Genomic DNA, 15833 nt, shown 5'->3' with positions numbered 1-15833 from the left:
AAAAGTCTACTAAGTATCTAGTAGAATGTTTTAACATTTCTGATTCTCTTAGATAGTGGGGGAGGAGTTATACTTGAGATAGCAGAGTGCCTAGGAAATAGCCTTTTAAAAAAATATTTATTTATCTTAGAGAGAGAGAGAGAGACAGAGACAGAGAGAGAGAACCAACGTGGGAGGGGCAGAGGGAGGGGAGGACAGAGGATCTGAAATGGGCTCTGTGCTGACAGCAGCGAGCAATGTGGAGCTTGAACCCCTGAATCATAAGATCATGACCTGAGCCAAAGTCAGATGCTTAACCGACTGAGCCACGCAGGCGCCCCTAAAAAGCCTTTTATTGCATTTAGGTGACAGATAACATCAGCCAGAACACTATCCTAGAGTATGTGATGATCAACAGCATATTTGAAGCAATTTTACAGGTAGGTCATTTCCCCCATCCTCTCTTTCTCTTTTGGGTAAACCGCTTCCTCAAATCTTCTCTGTCAGCATTCCTAGGAACTAGGAGTTAGCACTCATGCATTTCTGGTTCATGTTACAGATACTCTCCCACCCCCCAAGTCGCAGGGAGCATGGGTATGATGCTGTTGTCCTCTTGGCTTTGTTGGTGAATTACAGAAAATATGAGGTGAGTGGGCCCCTTAATGGACACTTATAATCTTTCTGTAATCTTCCTAAGTGTGGCCACTCCTAGAGGACTTTAACATAGAAGACATGTTCTTGGTAAATGGTATATAGATTAACTTTGATTAACCAATTCTAAAACTTCTATATTAAATGCTTGGGGCAGAGGGTATAGCCATTTAAAGGAATCCCGTGGTACACCTTCTAATAAAGTGAGTGAATGTCCCTTAATGTAGTGGTTCCCAAACCTAGTTTATCATTGGAATCACCTAGGAACTTGTTAAAAAGAAGAAATTTCTGGGCTTTACTCTGGACACACTGAATCCAAATCTCTTGGAGGGAGGAACTGGGAATCTGTTGTTGTTGTTGTTGTTGTTGTTGTTCGTGGTGGTGGTGGTTGTTATTTATTCTCCTGTTGAGTCTGATGATTAGCCAGGATTGGGAACCACTGACCTAACACATCTGTTTTGAAAGACTGGACTTTTGTATGTTGGATTTCCTTAATGCGGTCCACTTGTGTAAGTATCACTCTTGGTCTGGGAACTCTTTTTGATTTTAATGGAGAATTGAAGACAGAGCCTTACTCATGTCAGTTCTGGAATTCTCTTTGTTCCTGAGTTAATCAGGGACAGATGTACAAGTTTTTGAGATGAAGAGCAGAACTCAGAGATTTGTATTTGATTTTATGCCTCTACTTGATTCTTCTTAAAAGGGAGAACACACAGAAAAGGAAGGTGGGGCTCACGGAAGACCAGGGGCCTCACTGGGGATTGCTTTGGAGGGATAGGGAGCATTTGGCACTGGGCTCTGGACACTAGGGGTTGAACCCAGAATCCAGGAGCTGCCTTGAGGTAATCTGACGTTCTTCACTTAGCGAGTAGCAGTGCTATGAGAAATGAGCCAGCTGAGGGAGGCTTTTCGTTTGTGAGCTTCTGGATCCTCAGTCAATGATTTTCTTTTAAGATTTCTTTTCTTATAATTTAATTTTTAAAAATGTTAATTTTTAATTTATTTTTAATGTTTATTTTTGAGAGAAAGAGAGAGGGAGAGAGAGATAGAGCACAAATGGGGGAGGGGCAGAGAGAGAGGGAGACACAGAATCTGAAGGAGGCTCCAGGCCCTGAGCTATCAGCACAGAGCCCAACACGCGGCTCAAATCCACGGACCACGAGATCATGACTTGAGCCGAAGTCGGATGCCCAACTGACTGAGCCACCCAGGTGCCCCTTAAATGTTTGTTTATTTTTGAGAGAGAGAGTGTATGTACGGGAGAAGGGGAGAGGAGCAGAGGAGAGAGAATCTTAAGCAGGCTTCATGCTCAGTTCAGCACGGAGACTGAGGTGGGGCTTGAGCCTCATGATTGGGAGATCATGATCTGAGCCGAAATCAAGAGTCAGACACTTAACTGACTGAGCCACCCAGGTGCCCTTAAAATTTTTTATTTTTAAGTAGTCTCTACCCCAGCGTGGGGCTCAAACTCACAGCACTGAGATCAAGAGCCACATGCTTCATCAACTGAGCCAGCCATGTGCCCCACTTAGTGATTTCTGAGATGGCTCTTAGTCAAGTCAAGAGTGATGGGTAACAAAATCTGGAGCTTATTCTTATAAGGAGAAGTATGGAAGAAGGGGAGGCTGTGAGAAAGGAATACTTAAAGAGGGACTGGAATATGTGGAGCAATGTTACTGTGTTAGGGATCCCAGGAGTTGATTGCTTTAATTTTCTTGGAGTAACTTACAAATGGTGTGTGGAGCTACTAATAAATATGTGATGTGTCACCAACACCTGTTTTGCTGGTGATCTGGAGGGGTTGGCATGGTAGCCATTTTGATCTCTGTCGTGTGTAAAAGCCACTGTGGCCTTATTACAATAGCAAGAGAAGGAACTGAGGAAAAATGCTGGAGATAGTTAATGAAAGTTGAGTTGTACATTATAGGAAAGCGCCATCATCAGTAATGAGTATTTTCTGAACATTCTGCTGGATGCAGGCCGATCTGAGGCAATGGCTTGGTTTCTCTAAATGTGAACTGAACCCTGGTTCGGCCCAGTAGGGCTCTTTGAAATGTTGGCCTGAAAAATTAGACAGGGACAAGGAACTAGAGAAAATCATATTTCTGGAGTGAGGTATGCATCTCTAGTCTGTCAGAAGCCTCAGAAGAATTAGTATAGTAGGCAAGGGCAAGCTAGTGGGCATAATTTATCTGGGCTTTGCAGCTTTTGATAGAAGTCACTCACCAGAAACCATTAAGGAAACCTAGTGACCATGGAGCAGGAAGGTTTTTGACAGGCACATGAGGAATTCCAGATGAACATAGCAAAACCAAAAGCTGGTAAAATTTTATGCAAACTAGTATGAGAGGATGCATGCTGGGGAGGACAGATTCTAGCTACCACCACAATCCATCCCATGATGGATGGGGAAAGTTGCAACCTTTTAGCAAGGTGCAGAGGGCTCCAGGGAGACTGGGCACCCACCTAAACGCAGAGAAGGCAGATAAGGTTGTTGGACTTAAGGAATGGAAGTGATGGAAAAGACATCATGTAGTAAATGTAAATAATTCTTCTTCACCTGAAATAGTGCATTCCATTTTTGTTATTTCATCTAAGGGGATAGAAGAGCCCCCCCCCCCGCTCCCCCCCCACAAAAGCCAATGAAAAATGATGGGTATGGTTTAGATCAAATAAAGGCAGAACCCTATTAGAGTGATCCTGTATAGGCTCACAGAGTTTGTAATTCTGTCTTGTGGATGAGAAGTAGATTGCTTTCAGTTTAAAAAACGTGACCAGCACAACAGGCATATAGTGTTAAGGAAAATCAGTATCTGGTAGAATAGAAATTTTCACAGCATTAGGATCCTGGCCTTCTCGGTTTGCCCAGTCTCCTGTAATGACGTGACTCAGTCCCCAGTTGGACATGATGTTTCCCAGAAATTACAAACTTGTTTATTGTCCAGTTGCAAATTGATGCTTCTCGTTTTCTTTTTTTTCTTAAAGAGTTTTCCTTCAAACATGATAAAAATGTTGAAGAAGCAAATACATAGTTACCGATCATGTAGCCCTCACCGTATGCTAGATACCATGCTAAGGATTTTACATGTCTTAATTCATTTTTTTTTAATTTTTTTTTTCAACGTTTTTTATTTATTTTTGGGACAGAGAGAGACAGAGCATGAACGGGGGAGGGGCAGAGAGAGAAGGAGACACAGAATCGGAAACAGGCTCCAGGCTCCGAGCCATCAGCCCAGAGCCTGACGCGGGGCTGGAACTCACGGAGCGCGAGATCATGACCTGGCTGAAGTCGGACGCTTAACCGACTGCGCCACCCAGGCGCCCCATTAATTCATTTTTAAGTCTTATGGCAACCCTGAGAAAGAAAATGTTGTCCCCATTTTGAAGATGAGGAAGTTGAGCTTAGGTTAATAAAGGTGCCTAACTTGTCACAATTAGTAAGTAGAGGAGCTAGAACCCAAACCTTTGCTTTTAGCCACCTTCCCTTTTCCTCAACTGCTAAAGATAGGTTGTTCTTGGTAATCAGATGATCATTATTATTACCGAAAACTGGACTTTTGGGACGGTGAGTGACAAGGACGTTTTAAAGATTATGCCAAGAAACAGTGACCTGTTCCTTCTAGTGTTGTTCTCTTCATTGTGGCATCTCTAAGTCAGCCTACTGCCAATTTCTTTTCCAAGGACCCACTTGCATTGGACCTTGTCTGACATCTGCAGCATCAGCAGGATTTGACTACTGGTTATAGGAAGCAGTGTAGAGAGCCTTCCTCTTTCAGATCAAGTGGCAAATGGAGTGGATTTTACCTCCTTGGGTTGTGTTGTAGAAAACATTGTAAACATTTGGGCTCTTAAGAAAGTAAAACTGCTGTCTCTTTTTCTATTCCCAGTTGACATTCAAAAGATACCCTCAGAAACTTGATGAAATAAAGTCTATGTGGGGGGTTTCCAGGTTTCTCAGTGATGAGTTTTCTTGGGTGCTGTAGAAACTACCAGTATTATTCTTTGCTTCCCTTGGGTTAAAATTGGTGGCTGATCTAGGTGAGGTCTTTCCTTACATCCCTTGTGTGGGATGTTTTTAAGGTGAGCAGGTCATTTGTTCTCATTCCACTGGTAGGATATGGCCCAACTGCATAATGAGTTTAAATATATGTCCATTTCCATATGCTGCCCAGCTGAGATTGGGTCTGGGAAAACTCAAGAAATCTTCCAATGTTGTAAGTGATGGGACAATCATTAAATCCCAGTGTTCTGACCAGATTGTAGTTTGGATAATTACATCTTTTTTTTTCAGTTCCCCTGCAGTGTTATTTGGGTATCAGATCCATAAATGGCCTCTCTGGCTGTTAAGCAGCTGCCACTTTCCACCCCCAAGGTGGCTTTGTTTTACGGGTGGGTGAATCAGTCCTTGCATATAGTTTGTGGAATGGTTAGGGAGCCTTTGGGATGAGACTGTAAGTTAACAACTTATACATCTGTGCCTTATGGCAAAGAAGCTTTATGTTCCCCCAAGACTGCTGTCCCTATGGACTCAGATTATTGGTAGGATAGGACGAAATGAGTTTTGTGGAGTGTTCACTTCTTAGAAATAAATAAGATGGAAAGATGGGAGAAGTGGTAGACATAGGCCTGGACCGATCCAGCCTAGAGGAAAATGCAAGTAGAACAGAACTGGGGTGTGTGTGTGTGTGTGTGTGTGTGTGTGTGTGTGTGTGTGTGTGTGTGGTGATTGCCCATGCACACTGAGAGATTTACTGGAAATGGGGGGAGTCAGTTGGCAGAATGGGTTTGATTTGGGTATTAGGAGCATCACTATAGAGAGAGGGCCTTATAGAACCATTTTTGTTAACACTTTGTTAAATAACTAATGGGTTGTTAACTAAGTCAACTCACCTTGAATCTCTTCTCTTGTTTAACAGTCTGTGAATCCTTATATTGTGAAGCTGTCTATCGTGGATGATGAGGCTACGCTCAATGTGAGTATCTAGATCCTTGTATGTTGTTTTAAGTACTTATGTTTGTTTAAGTACTTGATATTTAGAACAGAGAGCAGAGAGCTATTGTGTTAATTTCATCTGGCTATAAAGAGGGAATTGGTCTTTTCCTTTTAGAGCATCAGTGTGACTATTTTATTGTCTTTAATCTTCTCATCATGGAAGGAAGGTATGAAGAGACGTTTGTTTGCTAATCATGATGAAATGGTTGGTTATGTTTCATGTTACAGTGTGCTGAGGTTGATGATCCTATAGAGTCAGTAAGTTACATTCCCAAGAATAAGAAGGCTTAGATGATATATCAAATCACCATGATGTATATACTTTAGATATCTTACAATTTTGTATGTCAGTAAAGATGAAATAAAAAAAAAAAAAAGACACAGCGAGGCTTAGAAGACTAACTGATGGGAGATCCCTTCTTGTAGAACTAGCTAGATGGCATTTGCAGCCCAACTTGGTGAAGCTGAAGCATGGAGGATGGTCTCTGTATCTGTTACATGTGTCCTTGAAAGTTTGGGATCGAATATCTGATCTCTGACTAAGGGAGGAAGAAGATGACCAGGTGTCAGGCATATTGCCCTCTTCATTCTTCTAATTTATCTTATGAAAAAAAAAGCACACATGATTCATCCCATGGCCTTACTTGATCTTTGTGTCATGTTTATTAGCGGGTTCTAAAGGGAAAGTGGATAAGAAGATGGATGCATCTCCCTGGTAACTTCCTGTTTTCCTGTGGCCTGAAAGAGAGTGGCTTGTCTCTAAGCACCTTCATTTAGCGTGAGACTCATTGTCGCTCTTACTGTGACTGTTTTAGAGACATGAGAGCTTTTTGTTTGAAGATTCTAACTTTGTCTTATCTTTTGAGGTGAAAATGATCCCAGTGAAATTGTCAGTGATCTAGGCTGGTCTGTTTTGTGCCCCCCACCCCCTTGTTACTCTATGAAAGTAACATTAAGATAGTTAGATCAGGAAAATCTGGACCCCAGGACTGTATTTAGTGTTTTCCCTGGCCTGGCATCACCACCAGCCCCTTATTTCACCTGTGCTATCCTTTTTCTTTCTAGGGAATGGGACTTGTGATTGCCCAGGCTTTATCTGAGTATAATAGGTAAGTCCACTGTTCCAGAAGGGAAGGGTCTAATTTTCGTTTGAATTGGTTGAGTAGAAAACAGGTTTGCTCCAGTGCTTGGGTGAATTTCCCTTACCTATCCTAGAAGAGTATTCTTAGATTTAGCTTCTGGTAGACATATTTGCTCTAAGCTCAGCTTGATGGCCTTAGCAAAGGTGGTTTCTTTTTTCTTTCTTTCTTTCTTTCTTTCTTTCTTTCTTTCTTTCTTTCTTTCTTTCTTTCTTTCTTTCTTTCTCTTTCCCTCCCTCCCTCCTTCCCTCCCTCCCTCCCTTCCTTCCTTCCTTCCTTCCTTCCTTCCTTCCTTCCTTCCTTCTTTTTGAGAGACAGAGCATGAGCAAGGGAGGGGCAGAGTGGGAAAGAGAGAGAATCCCAAGCAGGCTCTGCACTTCAGTCCAGAGCCTGACATGGGGCTCAAACTCACAAACCATGAGATCGTGACCTGAGTTGAGACCCAACATTCAGACGCTTAACTGACGAACCACCCAGGTGCCCCAGCAGGAGTTGTTTCTAATACCAGGGGGAAAGTAGCCACCAGGTTAGTGTCATCTTTTATTTAAGCAATTAGACACTTTTTTTTTTTTGCAACCTTTGGTATTTTATTGCAGGGTATTTTAACTTGTTTTCCAGCCACAAGGAGGCTCTTCCATTTAGCGCGATGTATCATACAAGTCATTTTCTATGTAAAAAAGGTTGCGAAGCACCACTTTTTTGTACACTTAAAAAATAAATAAAAGGAGAAAACATATTGAATTAGCTCTAGTTTGGTGGATACTTCTTTTTCATCAGGAATCAACCGCAGCTTCCCAGAGTCCCTGTCTTTTCTGAGGGCTCTCTTCATTGATGCTTGTTTTCCCTTTTGCTTTGGATGAAGAAGGATCTGGTATTCAGTGAATGGAAACCAGAAGTGTTCCTAATCCTGGCAAGGGCCAGGCAGTATCTTTCTTGTTCCTCTCCAGACGTTGCTCACACACAATTGGATGTGGAATTTCAAATCTGCCCCATCTCCACAAATAGTTTAGCTCACAGATTTCCCTCCTCTTCCTTCAAAAACAAACAAGATTTTCACTCTACAGCCTTAAAGTAATTTCACTGTTACACTTTTCAAGTAATAGTCTGTTTGGGAAATAACTGGATCAGCCATATGTTAGAGCAGTTTCACACGTTTGCAGCTTGCTTTCTGCCTCTCTCCCAAAGTAGCCAGGCATTTTGATACATTCAGCCTCAAGAGCAGAGGCATGTATGCCTCTTAGCTTGCAGGGGAGACTGGAGTGGCTACATTGTCATAATGCTTTTGTTTTCTGGAGTCACTGAATTCAGAGTGCCCTGCCCTGATTATCTAGAATGCCAAGGATGGAGACATACTTGATAAATAATACTAAAGTTGAATTTAGTTATTTTTGTTCAGGCAATATAAAGACAAGGAAGAAGAACACCAGAGTGGTTTTTTCTCTGCTTTAACAAATATGGTAAGTCCGACTTGTTTTTTCTGCCTTGCTCAGCAGTCTTAAGGCGTCTGCAGGGGTAGACAAATCTGTACTTAGAAGTTCAAATGTTTGAGATGATGGCATGATGAGGGGAGAGTGGCTCAGAGCAGAGTTTTGAATGTTTATCTTTGAGAGAGAGAGAGAGGGAGAGAGGGCGGGCGCAAGCAGGGGGAGGGGCAGAAAAAGGAAAGAGAGAGAGAATCTTAAGCAGGCTCTAAGCTGTCAGTGAGAAGCCTGTTGCGGGGCTTTATGCCATGAACCATGACATCATGACCTTAGTGGAAATCAAGAGTTGGATGCTTAACCAACTGAGCCACCCAGAAGTCCCAAAGAACAGATATTTTTGAGAGCTGTATCTCTTTTATTGATTCCCAAATCCAAGTGAGATAAGGAAAGGAGAGCTCCGATTGCTCTGGGATTGATTTTTTTCAAATTAATTAATTCAGTTTTATAAAAGCTAAAAAAGGGTACACATTAAGCCAGACTTTTGCTTCCTGAAGAGCTGGCTATGTTTGAGGACTGACCCTACAGAATATTGAATAGGAAAGTTTAGATCTTAGCCCAGCCCCGAGTGTCCCTTGGCTGTCTGCTGTGGCCACTTGATCCCTCATAGCTGGTCCTGGAGTTGAGGGATTGATGCAGTGGATTTGACCCACTTATCTAAAGATTTAATGGACTGAGAGGTCCATAGTTTAGGAAAGTTACTGGTCCATTTTGCAAGACTTCTGAATAAGGTTTCTCAGCCTTGGCACCACAGTCATTTTGGGCCAGGTAACCTGGGACTAATATTTTATTTTATTTTATTTTATTTTATTTTATTTTATTTTATTTTATTTATTTTATTTTATTTATTTTATTTTATTTTTTAATTTACATCCGAGTTAGCATATAGTGCAACAATGATTTCAGGAGTAGATTCCTTAATGCCCCTTACCCATGTAGCCCATCCCCCTCTCCCACAACCCCTATAGCAACCCTCTGTTCTCCGTAGTTAAGAGTCTCTTATAAGTTTTTGTCCCCCTCCCTGTTTTTATATTATTTTTGCTTCCCTTCCCTTATGTTCTCGTTTTTGTATCTTAAAGTACTCATGTGAGTGAAGTCATATGATATTTGTCTTTCTCTGACCGACTAATTTTGCTTAGCATAATACCCTCTAGTTCTATCCACATAATTGCGAATGGCTGGGACTAATTTTGTTTAAAAAAAAAATTTTATTTACATTTATTTATTTATTTATTTATTTTTGAGAGACAGAATGAAACTTATAGCACAAGGGGGTGGGGGGAGAGGGGGCAGAGAGAGAAGGAGACACAGAATCTGAAGCAGGCTCCAGGCTCCGAGCAAGTGCTCAGCACAGAGCCCAACACGGGGCTCAAACCCACGAACCATGAGATCATGACCTGAGCCGAAGTTTGTCACTTAACCTACTGAGCCACCCAGGTGCTCCCGCTGGGACTAATTTTTAAGAGATAAATCTCTCAGGTCTTAGATTCTAGGCAGATTTAGAAAGTCTTTCTTCTTGGACATTAGTATTCAAGTGATCAGCTGTAGGGCAAGACAGTTTTTGAGTTCACTGCAAAAAATAATCATCCATCTATCCTTGAAAAGGCAGCTTTTCCCCCTCAATGCCTGTCATCTTCCCTTCTTTCTTAGAGTCTACTCTCAGAAAAGGATCTGATAAGCTCTTTAACTCTGAAGCATAAGTGAATAAAGTTTCTCAGAGGTCAGAGCAATATGAGCACTGTGTTGGTATTTGGTTAAATGAATTGGATGTAATTATACTGCTCCCAGGGATCCTGGCCTTTTAGCCAGGAAGGAAAAGTTTTGTATGAAACAAAGGAAGTTTGAGCTGCATAGTTTGGGAGCATCAGTAGGCAGATGGAAAAGTATTTTTAGAGGGATGGGCATCTTTCTCAGTGCCTCTGATATCACACATATTGGAGATAGCCTACTCCATTTACTTCTTTGGCTGCCCTGCCTACAACAGAGACTAAAGATTTTATGATCTGAAAGTGGGTCTCACATAGACATTTCTGGTCTGAAACCCAAATATTCCTCCGAAGATGGCTCTATGTTGGATGAAATCAGTGTGCTTTCTGTGGTGTTCTTTATAAGTTAGTTTCTGACTTCAAATAAGCAACTTTTGGGAAAGATGCAGAGTGACAAGGAGGTCTAGGTTACCATTTACTTGCTGTCAGCGGTTACTGAACTTACACATTGAAGAGGAGAGCTGGACCAAAGTCCTGATTGTTCTGTTTTAAGGCCCCTTAAGGAAAGACAATTTAGTGGAGTTCTTGTGATTCTTTGAAGATCTTTAAAGTGGGCTGGTTTTCGTCTGTAGGATGGGTGGGCCAGTTCCCTGTTCCCTCAGGCTGCAAGCAGCTTGTCCTTTCACTGGTTTAAAGGCTTCACCGGCACAGAGCCCCTTTCACATTTCCCTGCTATAAATCTGCAATTCCTCTTTCCTTCCACAGGTGGGCAGCATGTTCATAGCAGATGCCCATGAGAAAATCTCAGTACAGTAAGTGGCTGACATTCTTGTGCGGTGACTTGAACTCTAGTGTGGGCTATCTGGCTGGATAGGAGTGTGAAACGTTACCTCTTGTTAATCTTTTATGGATTCAAACTTTATGGTGATTTATCAGATGTTTCTTGGGTTGTAAACAATAATGGACCCTTAGAAACCACTCCTTTGGACATGTCTGTTGAGCCCTAAGAAGCTGAAAAATGGTTCTCAGCTGTCTCTGGAATGAAATGAAGGGGGGCTAGGTGTCTAAGCCAGTTAAGGACTTAACTGAATTGGGGTAGAAAAATGAGAAGGAAAGTAGGGAATGAAGGGAATAAGAACTAGTCCTAAGGAATTAAAATTAAAGCCCTGACTCCTTGCCTATATACCCTTTACATAAACCCAACAAGGAAATAAAGGGAACATTAGAAACTCAAAGGGATTGATAATGAGGAACTTGGGTGAAATTTTATCTTGTTGGTCATAGTGTTTTAACTCTTCCACTGTAAGAGCCTCTCCAGTTTGTTCTCTTTGTTTTCTTTCTTTAGAACCAATGAGGCCATCCTTCTGGCACTTTATGAAGCTGTTCATTTAAATCGCAACTTCATCACAGTGTTAGCCCAGGTTGGTTATATTAAAAACTCCAATCCTTCTTCTCCCTGAATTTCATACAGATTCACTCCATTGAAAAGCCTCGCTGGCTCTGCCCGTTTAACCCCTGCTTTGTATTGGTAAGTGGTAGTAACAAAGAGTTGCATTAGTTGCCTCTGTATCAGGTTGTCCTCAATTATGTATGTTTCCATCTAGTGCTGAAGTGGGTCTGATAGTATGCAAAGTTAATGGTTTTGACCAGTCTACTAATTCATTTGACCAGTTTACTGATTCTGTTAACCCAGACAAGTTGAGATTACTTCATTTTGCTCACTGGCAATTCCCATATGGATTTTTATGTCAGGCTTTCTGCTTCCTAAACCACCGTGGAATTGCAACTAGAGATAAAAGAGGCCAAGTCACTTGTCTTATTATTTCACCAATTTCCCGAGTACGGAAGTAAAAAGTATCGTATCTAGCATAAGGCTAGCTGTTAGGAGAAAAAATGGTCTATGCGTATTGAAAGCAGGAAGTCACAGGATCCTGAGTGCTAGGTCACTTCCTAGCTTGGGATGTCTTCGGTAGTTGGTAGAGAGGGACTAAAACAGGCCAGGAGCTCAAGTGCTGGCCATGAAAGCTGTCTTTAAAAATAGATAAAGTGTTTGTATCTTAGAGTCAGAATGTTTAAAATATGTATGCAGGTTTCTTTTAAAAGAACGTTTGTTTATGTTTATGCTTTTTTCTGTCTCAAAGGGCAGATGTGTACGGATGGAATCACTGATGGAGTTTTATTTAACAACAACAACAAAATGAGGCCATGCTTAAAAAGTAGTGTGCTGGTTTAGGCTCTGCCTATGAGGACACTTATTATTTATCAAGACTGAGAACATGAGAGATTTTATCCACCATTCTCATTATGTTTGTCTGCTGTCTGGTGTCTGTCACTGATGTTAAAGGAGGGATGAGGAAGGTGAAAGGCTGGAAAAGCTGTTGGGGAGGAGAAGGGAATAGCTGCCACTCAGCTTAATTCTCAAGAGCTAATGTGACAGAGGTGGCTAAGGAAGGTCAGGGACAGAGGAGTCATCTGTTTGGGTCCCAGTGGATGTCTCCCCCATGTCTCTGCTTCCACACTGTACACTCTTATTGGTTGTGGAACAGGGAGACTGCTGTCTGCTAGCTCTTTTTATAACACCTCTTATCCACTTGCTTCGCCTGTACTTATTCGTCAACTGTGTGGTCATCGAGACAGTCTATGTATGTGTTTTAGGTTGATCTGATGAGAGGAGTCCTTTCCTAGGTTCAGTGAGGACTGTAGATGCCCTCTTTTTGGTAGAATAATCTCAGGTATTTGTTTACCCCAGTTTTTATTTGCATGGTTCTGCAGAAAACTTATGTAATGGAAACTTAGTTGCTTAAAGAAAACTTGGGCACAGAGCTTCTTAGTAGAATTTAGCAAGCATCAACAGGAATCACGTTCTCACGGGAACTCAATGCAGAAGCGGTCCCTCCTCAGTGAGCATTCCATCTAATTATGACGCCAGGAATACCAGAAAGACTGTTGTGGGGAGGCTACTCAGAACTAGGTTATGTCTTTTCTTACCTGCTTCTGTTCTCTTTCAGAGTCATCCAGAGATGGGCTTGGTGACAACCCCTGTCAGTCCTGCTCCGACAACCCCAGCCACACCACTTGGGACCACACCACCCTCCTCGGATGGTAAACCCACCACCTCATGTTTTCTTGATTAATACGATCTTGAATCTTTCAGGGTGAGTGTAGCTGTGTTGAACAAAGAACACAGTTGTTAATTCTTTCACCTAAGAAATTGTCTGAGGTGATATCCTTTAGGACTTCTGAAGCTCCAATGGAAATTTTGGAAAAGATAGTCAGGTGCTTTTCTCTGTGTTAGAAGCCTGTCCTCAGGAAATGCTTGTAGAATCATGGAGTGCTAGATCTGAAAAGGACCTCTGAGGTCAGTGATGCCTGTCTTGCCAAACTCTCAGGATACTTGTGAGGCGCTGATGAGATACTTTATGAAGGTCTCTCTGAAATAAATGTAAGATAGTAATGTTATCTCGTGTTACCATTGGTCAAATGAGGGAATTGAGGCCAGAGAAATAAATGGTTCACCTACTGTTAGTGAGAGTTGAGCCTAAGATCCAGGACATGGGTCAGGGCAGGGACCATGTCTGTTTTGTTCACTATTGTCTGACCAGTGTAGTGCCTGGCATGGTCACTGCTTAGTAAATATTAGTTGAGTACATGCATGAGAAAGTGAACCCTAAGATATTACATACTGATATGTGTCTGCCAGCACTCACAGGGGGAAAATATCAAGCTTTGAGTGTATTATAATTGGAATTTGGTGGGTATTTAAGACTTCTACCCCTAACCCCCCCCCCACCCCCCACCCCACGCATGCACACAAATTTCCACTTTATAAATTTTATGGCTGGAACTTAAGAAAAAGGTAGCAGGAAAGAAGTTATGAATTTTGCCCAATAAGGTTTGTTGTCACCTGAGTGTGTTTGATAGAGTACATTAACCTAAAAATAATCTTTGTTTAATACTTGATGTTTTACCTGAAATGTTTACTGAATTTTGGGTAAAGAAATACAGGAAATCCAACTTTGATCCTTTCTCTGTGCCTCTCTACTGTCTGTACGAGAAATGGTCTTGTTTGATCTGCCTTTTCTCCTTGAAATTTTCATATAGCACCTGTGGCAGTAGCATTTCAAGGTAGTAAAAGTGGTGTTGGTACAGAAGAGTGTCAGGAAGGTGCCATTCGTACTCAGGTCTGTGGTAGCAAGTTGGATCTGTTTGGAACTGAAAGCCAAATTCCAAAATATCTTAGTGAGAAGGAGCAAGTAGTAAGGATTGCTTACTTGTCTTTGCTTTTTCAGGTCACTGAATAATCCAATGGAAATACTGTTCTTTCTCTTTAAGGATGAAGCCTGCCTGGTTACCATGGATATCAAAAGCCATATATATATATATATATATATATATATATATCCATATATCTGAATTCCATGTGATGTTGGGGTTTGGATGCTTCAGAGAACTGCCTTTCAAACTGTTCATTGTGAACACTCCACCCACACACTTGATTATGCAATGGCAGGATTTGTGCTTACTTACCTACAACCAGTTGAGCTTTTATTGTTTCTAGTGGGAAGATGGAGTCAGCCCACTTTCAAATGACTGTCTCCCTTGTCAGAGGCTGCTGGGAAGAATTATGAAGCCAAAGATCAAGGAATAACTCTTCCTTAAGAAGGGGATTTTAATTTATGAGGGATTTTATTCTATTTCTTCTATTTTGTCCTTTTTCCTCTCTCCTAACTCATTTCCTATCTATAGGGATCCTAAGCGTTATAACCTTGTTTCCAGGTTTTTGTCTTTAATTATGTATAGTGGTGCTCAGTGGCCCAGTTATATTTAAAGGTATGTCACTGAAGCCATTATTTTTAAAAGCCAGGAGTTTAGATGTAACATTTGTTCCCAGCTCAGACTTGACATTTGACAACTCAGCCTTGGCATGAGAGGACTTTCTGGTAAACTAAAAATACATATACTTCTATATTTCTGCATATTACATAAGACATTTTTCCAGTTACTGCTGTGTGTGAGTGGGGAAAAAAGTCCCACTTACCAGTTAGATTCCTCTTTGTATTGGACAAAGGAATGATTATGGGCTCTGAGCTTCAAAATAGGCTTGTAGTAGTAGTCTCAGGTCATTAACCCATAATGTGAATTAAGACCTTTTAGTATTTGAACATAAAAATATATTTGTCTTTTATTAGTTTTGGGAGGCTGAACTATGGGAAAACAGCCAAGGATTGGACATGCTAATTTCTTCTCATAAGGCTTTCTGTTGTGCTTGTTGTGTGTTATGGAACCATTACATGCAAATGTTTCCCATTGTTAATAAATGTTCTCAGCATACATCATAATAACTCCAGAAGGATCCACTATGGTTGTGAATACATATTATGAGTAATATCCCAAACTCAGCTGAGTCTTCACAGGTGAAAATACTGCAGAAAGCTATAGATTTTCTAGCTTGTCTGAGCCATCATGAGCCTCCTTTTGCTTTATATTATGTCTTCGTGTAAAAACAGTTAACAAGATGTCTAAGTCTAATTTAAAGTCTTAGAAACTTGATATATCTACATTAAGACTGTTCTGGGGCCATCTGACTGGCTCAGTTGATAGAGCATGAGACTCTTGATCTCAGGGTTGTGAGTTCAAGCCCCACATTGGATGTGGAGCCTACTTTAAAAAAAAAAAACAAAAAACAGAAAGACGATTCTGTGTGGGTTAGCCCTGGTTTGGTCCCTCATTGTTCATTACAACTGTGGCTCAGAGAGTGGGGACAAGGGGTAATTTCTCTTGGAATAAGAAGTAGCTGGGTGTATAAAACTCAGTATCCAGGCTATCCCAATCAATAGTGTCCACCTGTTTTCAGTATTCTTTTTCAGGTTCCATTTCGGGGGGCCGG

The 15833-nt window shown here is 41.4% G+C and overlaps 1 protein-coding gene across 3 annotated transcripts in view; it reads left to right on the top strand.

The window, feature by feature from the left end:
• The window catches only part of ARMH3 (armadillo like helical domain containing 3), a 172336-nt gene that overhangs the window by 23505 nt on the left and 132998 nt on the right, over positions 1–15833 (top strand). For all 3 annotated transcript variants that reach the window (XR_006194307.1, XM_042907598.1, XM_042907597.1), the window contains 8 exons: positions 345–419; positions 539–625; positions 5547–5603; positions 6689–6732; positions 8159–8219; positions 10712–10758; positions 11292–11367; positions 12955–13048. Coding sequence is in view for 2 of the 3 variants with exons in the window: in XM_042907598.1 (XP_042763532.1) it covers positions 345–419; positions 539–625; positions 5547–5603; positions 6689–6732; positions 8159–8219; positions 10712–10758; positions 11292–11367; positions 12955–13048 (541 nt within the window). In the remaining variant the exon portion in view is untranslated. The remainder of the gene's footprint in view (positions 1–344; positions 420–538; positions 626–5546; positions 5604–6688; positions 6733–8158; positions 8220–10711; positions 10759–11291; positions 11368–12954; positions 13049–15833) is intronic.

Source organism: Panthera leo, chromosome D2, assembly GCF_018350215.1.
Source record: "Panthera leo isolate Ple1 chromosome D2, P.leo_Ple1_pat1.1, whole genome shotgun sequence".
NCBI classification, from domain to species: domain Eukaryota; kingdom Metazoa; phylum Chordata; class Mammalia; order Carnivora; family Felidae; genus Panthera; species Panthera leo.
The sequence above is the reverse complement of the archived record's forward strand: the minus strand, read 5'-3'. Positions and strand labels throughout refer to the sequence as shown.